The sequence below is a fragment of the Salvia miltiorrhiza genome, chromosome 4 (genome assembly GCF_028751815.1).
Source record: "Salvia miltiorrhiza cultivar Shanhuang (shh) chromosome 4, IMPLAD_Smil_shh, whole genome shotgun sequence".
NCBI classification, from domain to species: Eukaryota; Viridiplantae; Streptophyta; class Magnoliopsida; order Lamiales; family Lamiaceae; genus Salvia; species Salvia miltiorrhiza.
Window position 1 is genome coordinate 55,917,456 of NC_080390.1, and position 16,932 is coordinate 55,934,387.

The following is a 16,932-nucleotide window of genomic DNA, read 5'->3' on the forward strand; positions in this document are numbered from 1 at the left end:
AGAATTAATGACATTTTTGTTAAATGGCCAATAATTTAGAATATAAAATTATATTTTTTATCAATTAATTAACAATTAAATTTAAAGACTGCATCATGTAAATAGTCGTGTGTGTATATTTACACATGAGCTAAAAGTGTAAAAGAAGAAAATTTCACAGATATTTACAGCCATGAAGACTCATCTTCCTTTTCAAATTCTTGAAGATTCTGCTACTGTTTCATTCTGCATATCTACAAACAGGTAGCTCAATCTCCTTGATCTGCATTGAGTTTCAAGATAGACTTCGAAGGGTCCCTCGAGAAGACGACGTTCCCATCATCATCTGTTCTTCTATAAGCAGCGAGGCGAGGATCTGTCACGATCTTACAGCCACTAGGCGAATCACATCCCATGTGGACACCGTAGTATGTCAAGTGATCGGAGATACTTCTGCCACTCACTGATCTGCAAATGGTTTCGACAATACATAAGATTGCGTATTTTGGAGGATTACCTGATCGAGCAAGCTCAAAATTGTTCAATCCATTCATCGCCCAGGCGACATGAAGATGCTATTTGGTGTGAAATCAAGAAAATAAAGGAGGCTAAAGACATTAGGGAGCTTGGAGGTAAGTGCTTGCCTGCTACAGGTTGGATCTTCACCGGAACCGTCACAAACCTTCTCAACCATACTTCCGTCGTTACTGTAAAGCCAGACCTGCAACGAGACAATTTCATAATTCAATAAACAAGAAGCATTATTAACAACTACGGATAACAACAAAAAAGTGAGATGATTCAGGTGGCATCAAGCTAGATGCACTACTTGAAATGAATGTAGGCAATGGATTTGACATACGTAAACACGGGGCTGGAACAGATAAGAAAAGTCAATAGCTACTGAAAATTATATGCCGTAGATATGGATGGCTCGAGGAGATGGTATAGCTAACTACACCATTAAGCTACCAAAAAGCATTACCTCTCTTGGGAAGTGGTGGTATGTCTTCTGCGGAAAATAATGATAGTAAGGGGGCAAATGGGGTACAACGTCATGTCCATTTGTGACTCGAATGGTGTCCGGAACCACTTGGTTATAGTAGGATGCAAAGGCAGCATTTCCAATCCGTGGTTGCCCGAATGTCATCACCTGAACATTCTGCTCACCAAGGCTGAGCTGAGAACATGATAAGTAGTTGAGCACAGAAGTCGAAAAATTAACTATTTTAATGTTAACAGCATTGCTAATCGCAAAGCACATGCACGATCCATCACACAACTCAACTAAACATGTAACCTTATACAGTATTCAATCATCACCAGCAATAGTTTAAGTATCCAATTTGTATACGATCCAAAACTGTAAAAGATCCCCATATCCAATCTTTAGAACTCAAAATAAATGGTTCTGGCACTTGATAAGATGTATGAAAGCAACACGGCAAGTTCATTATGTATGAAGGATGTAGTGTATGATAAGATATTTACACGGAGATCGAGTCCACAAAAAGAAGCCATTGCCCCTCCCATCGAGTGCCCAGTTACGATAACCTTGATGTCTCCATAAAATGCCTTGACTTTTCTAATGGCACTTATAACTCCAGGTCGTAATGTAGTGTTGTGGTAAGCCGAATAGAAACCATGATGCACCTGATTGGAAGATGAGCATAACATTAATGCAAAGAATAGGCCAAAGTACTTTCAGAAGAGACTCAAAAGACCAATACTTACTTTTGCATCTTCGACTCCAGGGTAACTTGTATCTAGCTGCTTCCAGAACAAATCTTCCACCCAGTTCTGCAAGCTGCAACCAAAAGGGCAACGTGAACATGATGAGATTGAGAGAGCAGCACAGACAGCATCCAGAAATGTACTATAACTTGCAGTCGACAAAATCATAGGGTAGCATATAGAATCACAAGAAGCATGTTTCAGAATTAGACAAGTTAAGGTCACATGACTTGATCATGGAAGTAACGTGAGCACATAAAGCATTAGAGGTAGGCCAACCTGGTTTCTTGAGTTCCTCTGAATGCAATCACGGTAGCGTTTAAATCCGCTGCAACCCCAACAAATGCCTATACCAGGCATAAACAGTCTATCATGTATCATGATCTACTAGATAAAAGAGAGAGAGAAATATCTTCTCAAAGCGAAAAAACACCAAGATGAGTTCGTCAAAGAAAAACATTATGATCAAAACATAACATTTCCCCAAACCTGTAAGCAGCGTTTAACATCAACAATCAGCTCAACGATTTCAAAATCCTGGAATCCAAAAAATGAAATGGAGTTAATGACTATATGGCAAAGAACGAGATGAGACCATGCAGCCTCATCTAATGTTAATAATAGCACTATGTTGTATCACTTCACCTCAATAAAACCATCACACCTTGAGCAAGTCCATGTAAATAATTCGGTCAAGTCTGACAAATAGACCTGCAAATCAAACCCCTTCGGTTGACATTTGAATCAAGACTCAAAAGTTACAATTATCCAACAAATTGAAAACCTCAGCACTATCAAGAACTCTGCCTCATCATAGTGAATGCAATCTATGAGACTAATAGCACAATTGGATGAACGTGACCAACACGAGAGAAAACTCAGTCTCATTTATGATTTGGTAAGAAGACGTTAGCTAAAAACATGCTATATCACAATCCACGTATAACAGCACATATCTCTCAGGAACAAGCATCAAAAACAGTGGACTATACCAGTATATTTCTTGACATAGATACATGCCATTTCTTTCTATTCGATAACCAACCAAATTAAACTTACTGCAGAAGCATATTGCACCACAATTCTTGCAGCTGTGTGATTGTAAGGCGCCAACTGAAGATGCTTGTGCTTCACCTTCAACTCTGCAACGAAAAGTGAACACAAAGTCAAAAAGCTTCACATGGATTTGAAAAATCTAAGTTAAAAAAAAAAAAAAAAAAAAAAAAAAAAAAAAAAAAATCTTTCAGATAAATAATGATTCTTTCTTCCATGAATTTATGGCAGTAGCACTAAACCCGCATGTATATCCCATAATTGGTTCATAACAAAGCAATGCAATCAGCAAAATTTCCTCATGAAACGGAGAAAGATACAATCATAATAACATTTACATGATCAAATAATTACAATTCGATACCTCTGCAAGATGTAACTGCAAATAAGGTAATGAATACTCCCACAATCAACAAAGCCCTTTTCTCCATACCTGCCAGCATTCATCATAAACTCGAAATTAATCAACAAAAAGTGATAAACGTAAGTTTATAACTAATAAAATCTTCGAGAAATTCGAGCTGAATAGCATACGCGAAACGCCGTCGTATGAACAGAAGAGGATTGCCGGCGTCAAATTCGAAGGTCCGGCATGAACCGGGTCGCCGGTCTTCCGATGATCGGCCGCCGCGAGAAGAAACCGAACGTCGTCGTTTTCGTGTTTTCGCGGATTGGGACATAAAAAATACCGTAGTTTTAAATAAAAAATCCGCGAACTTCAAATAACAGCCCAAACCCGAGTACACGACCCGACTCACGGCCCATTTATGATTCAAATGAATCCGCAAACTTGAAATAACAGCCCAATAAGCCCAAACCCGAGTACACGACCCGACTCGCGGCCCATTTATGATTCATATTTTGTCATAGCTTAAATAGCTTTGGCTGCTGACTACTCAAACAGCACGTCGCTTTTCTTCTCTTTATTTATTTCAATTTATTTTTCCTTTTTTTCGATCGATCACTGCATTTTTCCTCTTCGAATCGGCAGAAAACCAGCGCCAATGGCGAAATCGTCGCGAGCTGTCGACTCATCCGACGACTACATGTCGAATTCATCTTCGGAGGAAGAGGAGGTCAGGGATCAACCCGACGACGTGGACGACGAGGAGCTGGAAACCGTCGCGGGGTCCGCCGACGAGGAGGCGGCGGAGGAGATGACCGGAGTCTCCGGAGACGATGAGGATGACAATGAGGTTTGTTTGTGTGAGATCTGGTTTTTGCGCCCGTGAGAATTAGTGGAAACTAGCTCTGCGGTTGTTTGTTTGCTATTGCTTGGAGTGCTTTGACGGTCTGACAGGCGGAGACGTCGCGGTGGTGTCTGCATGTCTGATATCTAGGGCTCCGCTGCTAGACGATGAGCTGGAGATTGTTATTTTCGTTTGTTTATTTGTTGATGTAACTTTTTTTTTCTTTTTTTTGGGGAACTGTAGCATGATGGATGGGTATTTTTGGTTCATCATCGAGTTTCTTTTTGACGGAATTGATGTTGGGTGCGTTTTTGGTCAGTCGAATTTGGTGCTAATTTCACCTTGCATGTAATTGTTTTGCATACATTGGAGAAAAGTGTCTTTCGTTTCTAGGAAGTTAGTGGTTTGTTTTCTTGGATTCAGTTGGTTGCATGTGTTTATAGAGTTTGGGAGTTTAGTGTTCGAGATAGTTGGATAACTTGAAAAAAAGGTGGTCATTGATTTCAATGAATTTCTGTTTTGCTTTCTTCGATTTTGGAGTATTTACCAGGAGTATGGTATAATAGTAGCTTTGCTACTTCTTATTTTAGCTACGTTGAGTTATACTTGAATTGATCATTTGGGTCGATTTGCAGGTTGATGATGCTGTCAAAGCTGAAGTATCCAAGCGTGAAAAAGCCAGGCTCAAGGAAATGCAGAGGATGAAGAATCAGAAGATACAAGAAATACTCGATGCTCAGAACGCTGCTATCGATGCTGATATGGTTAGTTGTCCATTAGAAGTTATTACTTGATATCATAGCTCTATTGTGCTGTCTAAGTAGATTGGACGTTTTGAACTGGTTATAATGTGCAGAACAAGAAAGGAAAGGGCCGTCTGAATTATCTATTGCAGCAGACGGAGTTATTTGCTCATTTTGCAAAAGGCAGTCAGTCTGCGTCTCAGAAGAAGGCAAAAGGAAGGTGAGCAATATATTTACTTTTTATGTTTGTTGGAGTTGGGTTGGGGGACAAGGGAGGGTTGATAATTCTTGGTGAGTATCCTTTGCAGTATAATTGCATGACTTGATATTTCTCAAGAATTGGTTTCTCTCGATCTTTCAAATGTAAATATGTAATTACCTTCTTCAGATGTTCCTATGGGAACTAAAAGATGTAGCATTTAGCTCTTTAACAGCTTTGCGGTGTTCTTTTCTTGGTGACTCAAGATGACCTAAATAATGTGTTTTATAATATAGTGTAATAATGGCCTACTCGGCCATGCAAGTTTGTATATGGAGAGAAAAAAATGGGCAAAAAGAAAAAGGGAGGGAAAACAGGGAAAGAAAAAACCATCTTGTTCACAAGGTAATTCACATGATATATGTTAGTGAGGTGTTCAATTGATCAAAGTAAATGATGCATATAGATATTATGGTAGCCATTAACGAGACAATAGTAAATAAATTATTTATATGTTACTCATCCATCTTGTTTGTCATTCAAATTTATATATCACAAATCCATCTTGTTCTATGGAAGTAAATGAGGCCTTCGTGTTTTCTATTAACTTCACATACATCCTAAGTTGTCTACATATAGTTTTCAAAGTCATACCTTACGTTGAGTAGTTGACATAATTGAACTGAACTTTCTGTACTAGCCAATTATGTATGTGTCACTAAGATGATTTTAAGTAAGGAACTGAATTCAATGCTATTTATGACCAAGAGGCGACTTGGAATGGAAAAAAAAAAAAAGAGAGGCTTAAATTCCTATAATTATAGAACAACGGATGTATTTACTTTGGAAAAGCTAGGTTGGAGGAATTAAGAATAAAGACGAGAAAAGACAAATAAAATACTAACACATTCAAGAAAATAAGGGAAATAAACAATTTGTGACCAAGGGTATTTTGGGAGTATAGTTTTAGTTTCGGCCTTTCAATATTCCTTGATTAAGTACATGTGCATTTTACACACACAAATACATTATACACTAACCATTCAAGTAAATGAGTCGTAAAGTTCCCACTTCTGTTGCGTTTCATGGTTTGACAAGGTTGTAGCATTTATTGACTAGGTGCCAAGGGAGAGCCAAGGAGCCATGTATTCTCATAAACCTGAAACATTAATTATATATTTAAATAGATGCATCTTTCAATGTTCATTATCTTAAATAAATGAGCGAATCGATGAGAAAAACATGTAACAAGCCAACACCATCATATAAAATTTGTCCTATTTATTCAAAAATAAAAGCAGACTCATGAAATGACATATTTGGCTTCAGCAAAATATAAAAAGGGAAAACTTAGACCAAAACGACATCGTTTTGTTCATTAAAGTAAAAAGAAAAGGATAAATCAATGCGGCCGACCTCAGGCCAGATAGATCTAGTCCGTATTTACATAAGTTTTTATGGCAGTGTAGTGAAAGAGTTACGGACACTGAATCCACTGCATAAATACACTATACAAGTATGTAGGCTTACGTATTAAAACAGGTGTTGAAGCTTTCTTGGTAATGCAATCTTTAGACAGCTCACTTCATACATATTTATTTTTTGAGATTGCCTCTCTCTATCTTTTGTTTCTTCTGTTTGTCCGCCACTGTCAGTAGAGATGTGTACTGTTAATCAAGGGAGTGAGGATAGGTTATCCATTTATTGAACATTAGGTAATGTCCAGAGCCCCCATTCAGTCCAAAGGAGATATACTAGTTGGAAGGAGCAGAAATGGATTTGGTTAAGAGAAAGGGGATTCCAAATTAAGAAACTACATATAATTTTTTTTCTCAATTTCACCGAAGTAATCTTATGTTAGATAAAGTTGATCTTATCTAGCCAAGTGATTTTGTACTTTGAGATTCAACCTAATGTTTCTTGTCATTTCCAATATATTTTTTCAGAGGTCGGCATGCATCTAAGTTAACTGAAGAAGAAGAAGATGCAGAATATCTGAAGGAAGAAGATGATGTCATTTCTGGTGCTGGGGGTACAAGACTAGTGGCACAACCATCTTGTAAGATGATTCCGTCTCCCCTCACCATTTTAATTGTTTTGTCATTCTTTTCTTCAACATTGCTCGTCCTTAACATTTGCAGTTTTGATCACAGTTTGGTGGTGAGTACTATGTTATAGTCGTAGTCATACATGTGGTTTTGTATCCCAATGATGTCCGTATAGAACAATTTTTTGTTTGCAAAATACTATGGCTAACTGAAAAAAAACTATGTTGGTTGGTATCAGGAGGTATGATGCTTTACTTCAACTTTTGTCTGACAGGTATTCAAGGAAAGATGAGGGATTACCAACTTGCTGGTTTAAACTGGCTTATACGGATCTATGAGAATGGCATTAATGGAATACTTGCTGATGAAATGGTATGAAGAGAGGGAACGAGAGTAGGATTTGTATATACTAATTTCATATATTTGAATAGGGATGATGTAATTGCTGTTTCTAATTTTTAGGGGCTAGGTAAAACATTGCAAACTATATCCCTACTGGGTTATTTGCACGAGTTCAGAGGGATTATGGGCCCTCACATGGTTGTTGCTCCGAAATCCACACTTGGGAATTGGATGAACGAAATCAAACGGTTTTGTCCTATTTTGCGTGCTGTTAAATTTCTTGGAAATCCTGAAGAAAGAGTAAGCCTGTTATAATAGATGACATTGCTTCACTTGTCCTACTTGGCTACTTCTAGTCTAACTTCCCATTCACTTTATCCTCCAGAGATATATACGTGAGGAATTACTTGTTGCAGGCAAGTTTGATGTTTGTGTGACAAGTTTTGAAATGGCCATAAAGGAGAAGACCGTCTTGCGCAAATTCAGTTGGCGCTACATCATCATTGATGAAGCTCATCGGATCAAGAATGAGAATTCTCTTCTCTCAAAAACAATGAGACTTTTTAATACCAACTACAGACTTCTAATTACAGGAACACCACTTCAGGTATTGTTGCAATAATTTATGGCTTCTAATGTCATTTGCTTATTGATACTAATATTTGTTATACTAAGTTTTTACTAACCATATACTATTATTTGTTATTAGCTTCTCTTTTGGTTGCCATAACCATCATCTTCTGGAGCATATTTTCTGCAGCTGTAAGTGTGTGTTAATGTGATCATGCCTCGGTTTTGTTTGCAGAATAATCTTCATGAGCTCTGGTCTCTCCTAAACTTTTTGCTTCCGGAGATATTTAGCTCTTCTGAGACTTTTGACGAATGGTTTCAAATCTCTGGAGAAAATGATGAACAGGAAGTTGTGCAGCAACTTCACAAGGTAATGCTTGTTTTCAAAGATGCTTTTCCCTGTGGTAAATTGATATCTCCTCAGTGGGACTATAGTAAATTTAAACGCTGAAGAAGAATTAAGAATTTCCAAAGATGTGTCGGAGCCTGATTGAATCATATAGTATGTAGTATACACTTTCTCTATTACATTGAAAGTCTCTTAAATTGTTAATATGATGAACAAAACTGCATGGGATGATGCCCTTTTCAGACTGTTATGCGTCTTTGTTCCTGAATATGTGCATTGCTCTTAGATTGTATCTACTACACATAGTTGATTTGGTAAAACTGCCAGGCATTATGCTAAAGTTATCAGTTCCAGTGAGTTGGTTTACTGTAAATGCAGTTAATATTTGGTTAGGCTTATTTTATTGCCTATGGCTTATTGCTGGGGCACAAAAAAGATATGAGTTAGTTGGTTTGATTTTGTCTTAGTTGTTTCTTTCTCTGGTTGACTGCTCTTTCATTATTGATTAACTAGGTTCTTCGGCCTTTCCTTCTAAGAAGGCTGAAATCTGATGTTGAGAAAGGTTTGCCTCCGAAGAAAGAGACGATACTTAAGGTTGGTATGTCTCAGATGCAAAAGCAGTACTATAGGGCATTGCTACAGAAAGATCTTGAGGTTGTAAATGCTGGTGGAGAACGCAAACGTCTCCTCAATGTAGCCATGCAACTAAGGAAGTGTTGCAATCATCCATATTTATTCCAAGGTGCTGAGCCCGGTCCACCGTATACTACTGGAGAACATATAATAGAAAATGCCGGTATGCTCTTTTGTTTGACGTCAAAGGGAAAATGATGATAACTTTTCCTGCTCAACCTATCTTTCATTCTTTATAATATGGCATCATCGGATACAGGCAAGATGGTTCTTCTTGATAAGCTGCTTCCAAAACTAAAGGAGCGTGATTCCAGGGTTCTGATATTTTCACAGGTTGGTTATCTGGACCATGTGTTCTTTTTATGCTTTTCTCTCTTTCTGAAAACCTAAAATAGTTTTGATTAATTATTACTGCATCCTCTCTCAAGTTATACTTTTTGCTTCTTCCAGTTCTCTTTTAAGAGATTAATCCCACTTGATGAACCTTTTCATTGTATGGACAGATGACAAGGTTGCTGGACATTCTTGAAGACTACTTGATCTTCCGTGGTCATTATTACTGCAGGATTGATGGAAATACTGGTGGTGAAGATCGAGATGCTTCTATTGAAGCTTTCAACAAGCCAGGAAGTGAGAAATTTGTCTTTCTGCTGTCTACTAGAGCAGGAGGACTTGGTATCAACCTTGCTACTGCTGATGTCGTCATTATTTACGACAGTGATTGGTAAGGCTTCTGTTTGATGACTCATTAAATTGACTTGAAGATAGTGTGTCTTAACTCGGTTTTCCCTGCAGGAATCCACAGGCTGACCTACAGGCTCAGGACCGTGCTCACAGAATTGGACAAAAGAAGGAAGTCCAAGTTTTTCGATTCTGCACTGAGGTTTTCTGGTTCTCATATTTATGGAATTTGTGTTGATCTTCCTGAGCACAGCAATGTATTCATAATCTAGTCTGATGATGTTTGACAGTATACCATTGAGGAAAAGGTGATTGAGAGGGCCTATAAAAAGCTTGCCCTCGATGCTTTGGTGATCCAACAGGGGCGGCTAGCAGAACAAAAGAGTAGACTATCTTATCACTATTTTCCTCCTATTGTTGGAGTTCGTTGCTACTATGTAAATACTAACACATTCAACTAATTTATGTCATGCAGCTGTGAATAAAGATGAGCTGTTGCAAATGGTGAGATTTGGCGCGGAAATGGTTTTCAGTTCCAAAGACAGCACAATAACCGATGAAGATATCGATAGAATTATTGCCAAGGGAGAAGAAATTACTGCTGAACTCGACGCCAAGATGAAAAAATTTACTGAAGATGCCATCAAATTTAAGATGGATGATAGTAAGCTTCTAACTACTGAATTAATACTCAAGATACTTGGTTGTATTTGTTATTTTGACATTCTTGGCTGCTGACACTTTGTGTAAATGTCTGTAGATGCTCAGTTGTATGATTTTGAAGATGAGAAGGTAGATAGCATACTTATGGATAACTATAATGACTTCTTGTTTAATTCTTACTTTGACCTCGTATTCTCTTGTTTGTAAAGGATGAAAATAAATTTGATATCAAGAAAATTGTCGGTGATAACTGGACAGAACCTCCAAAAAGAGAGAGGAAGCGCAAGTATGTTTCTTCAATTGCACAAATTACGTCTCTTTACTTTTGGTCAGTGAAATCATATGTCTATTGATATTTCTTTAGTTACTGTGAATCGGAGTACTTTAAGCAGACACTGCGCCAAGCTGGTCCTGCAAAACCAAAAGAACCTCGGATTCCTCGTATGCCGCAGTTGTAAGCATTTTGCTTGATCCGACTGTTCTGTTTGTTGATTTCTTCAACCTAACACATATTGCTTTTTACAAGGCACGATTTCCAGTTCTTCAATACGCAACGTCTCAGTGAATTGTTTGAAAAAGAAGTCCGCCATCTTATGGTGGGTGCCTCAGCCACTCTGAGCTTAATCTGCTTGAAGTATAAATCGTATTTTTACTTATTTATTTTGTGCCTCAGCAGGCGAATCAGAAGAGTCAAGCTAAAGATGCTATTGATGTTGACGAACGTGAAGGTACTTCCTCTAATTATGGCATCTTTAATTGGTCTTATATCACCATCACTGGACATTCTCTTGATGCATGGTCGTTGACCCAGATGTCGGAGACCCTCTGACTGCTGAGGAGCAAGAAGAGAAAGAGCAACTGCTGGAAGAAGTATACTTCTCTAACCTTCAACCTCACTTCTTCAACTTCTCTACTTTGGGTCACCTGATATTTTGTGTTATATGTAAAGGGATTTTCAACATGGAGCAGACGAGACTTCAACAGTTTCATTAGGGCCTGCGAAAAGTATGGTAGAAATGATATCAAGAATATTGCCACTGAAATGGAAGGGAAAACAGAGGAAGAGGTCGAAAGTTATGCAACAGTTTTCAAAGAAAGATACAAAGAATTGAACGGTAAGTAATATGAAGTTAGCTTTTAGTTGATTGCTTATTTGCTTGCCATTTTAAGAGATTTCATCCTTTCCATTTGTCTTTTTCCTCAGATGTTCTTGTTTATAAATATTTGATATAGAGGAGGTTGATGAAACAATTAAATAATTTTTTTTAACTGATTCATTATGTTTCCTCCAAGGCTATCGAACATAGATTTTACTCTACTTTTTATTTTTGTAGTTTTACCACACGCTCTTTAGGTCTTTCTCTGCCCGTGATGCTTGATATTAATCAATGATTATTGTATTTCCAGAATATGATAGAATAATAAAAAACATTGAAAGAGGGGAGGCGAGAATTTCGAGGAAAGATGAGATCATGAAAGCTATCGGGAAGAAACTAGATCGCTACAAGAACCCGTGGCTAGAATTGAAGATCCACTATGGCCAGAACAAAGGGAAGTTATACAATGAAGAATGCGACCGTTTCATGGTGAGACTTCTTATAATCATTTTACTTTTTAGTTATGCCTTGATTCGGTTACTAACTTCTTCGTAAAACTACTCTCTCTCAGATGTGCATGGTTCACAAGCTTGGGTACGGGAACTGGGATGAGCTCAAGTCAGCCTTTCGTACTTCACCATTATTTCGATTTGATTGGTTTGTCAAGTCTCGAACCACTCAAGAACTCGCAAGGAGATGCGACACCCTTATTAGACTGGTGGAGAAGGAAAACCAGGAACATGATGAGAGGGAGAGACAGGCTCGCAGAGAGAAAAAGCTAGCCAAGGTATGCTTATACTCTTTTATTTGTTTATTTATTTCGCTTAGAGCGTATGAACAACTAAGAATTTAAACCATGTTATCGACTGTGCCTTTAGAATATGACCCCACCCAAGCGCGCTTCTTCAAGGCACGCCGCAGAGAGCCCTCCTTCGACTCTGAGGAAGCGCAGTAAATTCTCAATGGACGACAATGGGAGCTCGGTATGTTTCTTATCCATAATCATCTACACCTTCTCTTGATTGCTTTTATTCCAAGTAGGAATATATCAAATAAATAATTTCTCTATTCATTTATTATGGCAGGCAAGGAAGAGAAAATGATACCAACGCTGTGTTTGCCAGGGCCCTCGCTGAGGGCGAGCCCAAATTTTTACATCCTCTTATATATACTATTGTTGTTACGGGCTCAAAATTTATTGTGTACACTATTATTATTATGGGCATTGAAGGAAAAAAAATGGGGGCTCAAAAAAATGGATTATACATCTTGTTTAGGACTATTTAATATTGAAGATGTTATGGGTCAAGGTTATGATAATGGTATAATATAAAAGAAAAACACCAAGGAGTTTAAAAGAGATTGCTTGAAATAATGTCAGCTATTGAAATTCTTGATTTTGTGAAAATTGTAGATTGTTATCCAAATGTTGCAATAGCTTATAAGATTGCAAGAATAATTTTTTTGACATGAAATCCATTTTCATGCATAAAGACCATATTTGGAGCCCAAAAAAGTTCATACATTCCCAATTTTCTTTATAACACCAAGCCTCTACATACACAGATTCATCCATTTCTCCCATCTAATAGCAGAGATGCCTTAAAAGGGCATGCTCTAAACCCCATCTGTTCCCACCCCAGTAAACATCCAGCCCCTTGCTGAATCACAAGAAAGATTCCGACGACTGCTCGAGCAGTCCGGAAATCGAGATGAAACGACGCCGACATACTCGATTGTCTTGATCCCAGAAGAGCAAACATATGGTGTGAGATTCATTCATTCATTGCCATCGAAGCTACCCACTGTAGTTGTCCTCTTTCTCCCCCTCCAGTTCTCACCCCACACCTTGGCCAGAGCAACGGCACGTTCTCGTTCAAGATCGCGATTCCTCAAACTCGCCGGGCTGTCTCGCTGAGAGCCAGGGCGATCCGGCTCGTCTGAAGCCCACCTGCTCCCTGACCCGCCGGCGGTTTCAATCCTCCGGAGCTCTCCTCCGCCGACGTTGAACTCCCTCGGAGAGTCTCTCTTCCTCGAGTCGGGCGAGTTCTTGTGTGCGGAAGGGGAGCGATGGAGGCCTCCACGCCATGCGTCATCCAGGCCATCTGTTCCATTGGATGCGCTCCTCCTCTCGTCCCTGTGCCTCGGAGTAGACGAGCCGGTTTTGTTACTCTGCGCGGAGGAGGGTGAGTTAGGATCGTAAGTTTGGGACGCCAGGTACGTCAGGGCAGTCACGACGTCCCCGATTAGAGGTCTCGTGGCAGCTTGCTCTTGCAAGCACATGGCCGCCACTGCTAGCGCTTGATACAGCCCGCGGATCGGGTACTGGCCTTGCAACTCCGGATCGGCCATTTTCGGGAACTTTCTCCGATCCTTGAAAAGCGGCCTCGCCTGAATCCATGGAATCATTTTCATGTATCATATATACACACATAGTAAAACAAGCACAGCAATGGAAGGAAAGAGCGAGCCACGTACCCACGCAACGAGATTATGCTCCCCTGCGCCTCTATTATTGTCGATGGCCTTTCGACCGGTGATGAGTTCGAGGAAGACGACACCGAAACTGTAGACATCAGATTTCAAAGTCAGCTGACCAGTCATGGCATATTCCGGAGCACAATAGCCGTAGGTGCCCATCACCCTCGTTGAGACGTGAGTTTTATCGCCAACCGGACCCAACTTTGCAAGCCCAAAATCTGACAATTTAGGGAAATATCCCTCGTCAAGAAGGATATTAGAGGATTTTAGATCTCGGTATATGACCGGTGGATTGGCTTTGTCGTGCAAGTATTCTAGTCCCTTGGCCGCCCCAGCAGCGATTTTCATCCTTGTATTCCAGTCCAAAGGTTGTTTATCGGGTGGAAGATCTGCACACGGATACATTAAATGGTAGACAAACGAAGGCATGCAATAATCTAAATCCATTCAAACAAACATCTCTCTAATGGATTGCTTTAGCATCGACTATCGACCCCATTTTTAACCAAAGTCGCCTCCAAAACTAGCCCAATGCAAACCTATAATCGGATTATAGACTACTGATCACTCGGCCAACAGATATCCATTGGCTACTAGAATACCTTGCCAATCTTCGCACGCTTTTGTTCCGATTCTATGTGAGAGGGTCACCCACATCATATAAGTTTTCCACTTCTAATATCATTCAAATCTTAGATCATACCATTATCCCCTAATAATAATAATAATAATAATAATAATAATAATAAAGATTATGAAAGCCAGTTTCAAGTTATGACACTCAATAAACTGTTCGTGAGAGGTCGTGCAAATACTATATACAGACTATGAATGTGCTTCAATCTCAAAGCCGGGACACTCACTTATTTCAAGATATTTTTTGTCACGTGTGAGTGGGGGGAAAACCAAAAGAGAAAAATATCAGCAATGCATAAAAATCGACTCACCATGTAAATGATCTTCCAGAGACCCCAACGGCATGTACTCATAAACAAGTAGACGCTGATCGCCGTCAGCACAATATCCTATCAAGTTAACGAGATTCGGATGGTGTAACAGGCTAAGCATGAGAACCTCAACCAAGAATTCTCTATTCCCTTGAAGACCATTCCGGTCAAGTTGTTTAACCGCGACCACCTGCTCGAAAAAAAAAAACAAATTTTGAGACTACGAGTTTCAAACACTTAATAGTATGGTTATATGATTTACAAGGGATCTAGCATACCTGTCCCGACTCCAACTTGCCTTTGTAAACTCGTCCGAACCCACCTTCACCAAGTAAGCACTCGGGTCTAAAATTCTTTGTCGCTGCAGCAAGGTCCCTAAACGTGAAGGTCTGGGCAGCAATATGAGCTGTTGGCTCTTTTGGAATCCCTGGTTCCTTCTTGGAATCACTACTATTTCGAGCTTTTGATTTTTCTGGAAAACAACGATAGTGTGTATAGAGTGAAAAATACCGATTATTTTATGAAAAACGAAACAACCAGTTCTACTCATAACACTTCCTCACTCTGCATTCCATACACGAAAAGCAATTACATTCGATAGCTATAGTGCATAAGCGCTCCTACTCGTGCAACGATGGATAGATGCATACAGAAACCTTTGCCTCTCCAAGATTCCAACCGCTATAAACCATCTAACTACAATAACTACATTTCTTATAGAAGATGAAAACTAAGGTCATAAGTAGACCAACGCGATTATCTTGCATTCGGATAGATAACGTTTAGTAGCCCGAATTCAATATCACATTCTCGGAAACATCCAACTAAAGCCAGGTTCTGTTCTAATCTAAAAATTGAAAACACAAACTTAAGAAAATTAACTATGAATTGCTACATTATCAACACACAATTGGATGAAAAAGCAATAACAAATAATAACATCATCAACCAACATTTTGCCCTTTCATCCAAGATTAGGAAAACCATAATATTGACTAAAATTCATCAAAATCACCAAAAATTAGAAAACACCACAGATCAAGAAGAATAACAGATCTCCCTACCATACCATAAAAAACACAAACATATCTTTCCAAATTCAACACATTCAACCACATATATCAATCCACCAAACCCAAAAATAAAATTTTAAAAAAGAAAAAGTAAAATGCTAAACTATATACCTGAACTCACTCTATTATTAGAATGAGGAGCTGAACCGTCTTTGAAAGACTCCTTTTTCCCCATTTCTTTCACTCCATTATCACAATTATTGCCATTTCCTTCCTTATTTGATGATCCAAAGCAAGGAACACACCCACCCATATCAACTCAACCTCAAAAACCCCTCTTTTATTATATAAACTATACCTTTATATACATCTATTCATGCACACGAAATCCCAACACCAGAAATGCTTGTTTTCGAAATTTCAAAGCAGCCAATTCATAAAAATTCAATCTTTGGAACTTTTTTGGAGGGGTTTTTTGTAGCCGTGAGGAAATGATCAATTATTCCAATTAGCTCAATATTCGGGATCAGCACACTGCTTAAAAAAATAAAGTAGATCAACAAATCGAAGAAAATCGTTGATTCTTGAAAAGTATGGTGAAGGAAGAGGAGCAAAATTAAAATAAAATATTAAAAATAAAATAAAGCTGAATTCGAAGAAGAAGCAAAAGGAAAATCAAATAAATTAATGTGCAAGAATTTGTTTTTCTGCTGCTCGATGTGTGTTGTGGGGTTTTTATATGTGGAAATAAGGAATTAAGTGATGGTGAAAGTCAAAAAAGTAGGATTTATCTTTTTCAGTAAAAACAATTAAAAAATAATTTTAATCAAATTTCTGTAATAACGAGATTAGGTGAATCTTATCTGCATAATCTTCTTGGAACTGTGGAATGTATGTAACCATTAAATTATGTAATTTGTTATTCCCTCTGTTAATGTATGTATATTTGTGTCCAAGAAATTCAAATTTAATAATTTGTGTCAGAGATTGATAATTTATACTATATAAAATTTAGTTATTCAATTATTTCTTTTATATTGTCGTTATCCAATTATTTTCTTTAGCTTACCAATACCATTTATGTTCTTTTTTACTGCATACTGCATAGCATTAAATAATGGTAATATGTGAAATTTAATTGAACACTAGTACTAGTACTAAATATTGCAGTACATTGTATACAAATTATTAACTGGCAATATTATATGAC

General features: G+C 38.3%; 3 protein-coding genes across 5 annotated transcripts; 1 reads left to right on the forward strand and 2 right to left on the reverse strand.

Moving 5' to 3' along the window:
* Positions 1-34: 34 nt before the first annotated feature.
* Positions 35-3,504, reverse strand: LOC131020966 (lipase-like). Of its 2 annotated transcripts, none has more exons than XM_057950023.1 (11): positions 3,301-3,504; positions 3,131-3,199; positions 2,773-2,855; positions 2,359-2,424; positions 2,203-2,250; positions 1,993-2,060; positions 1,714-1,786; positions 1,471-1,632; positions 965-1,159; positions 624-700; positions 35-447 (listed from the first exon to the last, which is right to left on the reverse strand). In XM_057950023.1, the coding sequence occupies exons 2-11, from the start codon at positions 3,195-3,197 to the stop codon at positions 249-251; spliced, it is 1,038 nt and encodes a 345-aa protein (XP_057806006.1). In that variant the 5' UTR covers positions 3,198-3,199; positions 3,301-3,504; the 3' UTR covers positions 35-248. The 2 variants fall into 2 exon arrangements, with proteins under 2 accessions (XP_057806006.1, XP_057806005.1); XM_057950022.1 differs by having other exon boundaries at positions 3,335-3,452.
* Positions 3,505-3,659: 155 nt separating this feature from the next.
* LOC131020967 (ISWI chromatin-remodeling complex ATPase CHR11-like) lies at positions 3,660-12,548 on the forward strand. 2 transcript variants are annotated; one of them, XM_057950025.1, is made up of 25 exons: positions 3,660-3,962; positions 4,592-4,720; positions 4,813-4,919; positions 6,845-6,957; positions 7,221-7,318; positions 7,409-7,588; positions 7,674-7,895; positions 8,094-8,228; positions 8,721-9,003; positions 9,100-9,173; positions 9,344-9,564; positions 9,636-9,723; positions 9,812-9,905; positions 9,997-10,185; positions 10,282-10,313; positions 10,394-10,470; positions 10,549-10,638; positions 10,711-10,780; positions 10,861-10,912; positions 10,996-11,054; positions 11,134-11,299; positions 11,592-11,770; positions 11,853-12,068; positions 12,160-12,264; positions 12,367-12,548. In XM_057950025.1, the coding sequence occupies exons 1-25, from the start codon at positions 3,771-3,773 to the stop codon at positions 12,382-12,384; spliced, it is 3,189 nt and encodes a 1,062-aa protein (XP_057806008.1). In that variant the 5' UTR covers positions 3,660-3,770; the 3' UTR covers positions 12,385-12,548. The 2 variants fall into 2 exon arrangements, with proteins under 2 accessions (XP_057806008.1, XP_057806007.1); XM_057950024.1 differs by having other exon boundaries at positions 3,662-3,962; positions 10,858-10,912.
* A 167-nt stretch (positions 12,549-12,715) lies between these two features.
* Positions 12,716-16,438, reverse strand: LOC131020969 (serine/threonine-protein kinase PBL27-like). The gene is made up of 5 exons (XM_057950027.1): positions 15,894-16,438; positions 14,988-15,181; positions 14,710-14,899; positions 13,760-14,151; positions 12,716-13,672 (listed from the first exon to the last, which is right to left on the reverse strand). The coding sequence occupies exons 1-5, from the start codon at positions 16,033-16,035 to the stop codon at positions 13,061-13,063; spliced, it is 1,530 nt and encodes a 509-aa protein (XP_057806010.1). The 5' UTR covers positions 16,036-16,438; the 3' UTR covers positions 12,716-13,060.
* Positions 16,439-16,932: the final 494 nt, after the last annotated feature.

Bases quoted from the DNA above. Each gene is read 5' to 3' on its own strand.
- LOC131020966 (XM_057950022.1), bottom strand. From the start codon at position 3,446: ATGTCCCAATCCGCGAAAACACGAAAACGACGACGTTCGGTTTCTTCT. The intron at 2,856-3,130 runs GTATCGAATTGT...TTTTCGTTGCAG, and splicing joins TGCAGTTACATCTTGCAGAG to AGTTGAAGGTGAAGCACAAG. The intron at 2,425-2,772 runs GTAAGTTTAATT...TTTGATTTGCAG, and splicing joins TGGTGCAATATGCTTCTGCA to GTCTATTTGTCAGACTTGAC.
- LOC131020969 (XM_057950027.1), bottom strand. From the start codon at position 16,035: ATGGGTGGGTGTGTTCCTTGCTTTGGATCATCAAATAAGGAAGGAAAT. The intron at 15,182-15,893 runs GTATATAGTTTA...GTTGTTTTCCAG, and splicing joins TAATAATAGAGTGAGTTCAG to AAAAATCAAAAGCTCGAAAT. The intron at 13,673-13,759 runs GTACGTGGCTCG...CCATGGATTCAG, and splicing joins AGCATAATCTCGTTGCGTGG to GCGAGGCCGCTTTTCAAGGA.
- LOC131020967 (XM_057950024.1), top strand. From the start codon at position 3,771: ATGGCGAAATCGTCGCGAGCTGTCGACTCATCCGACGACTACATGTCG. The intron at 7,589-7,673 runs GTAAGCCTGTTA...TTTATCCTCCAG, and splicing joins TTGGAAATCCTGAAGAAAGA to AGATATATACGTGAGGAATT. The intron at 8,229-8,720 runs GTAATGCTTGTT...TTGATTAACTAG, and splicing joins TTGTGCAGCAACTTCACAAG to GTTCTTCGGCCTTTCCTTCT.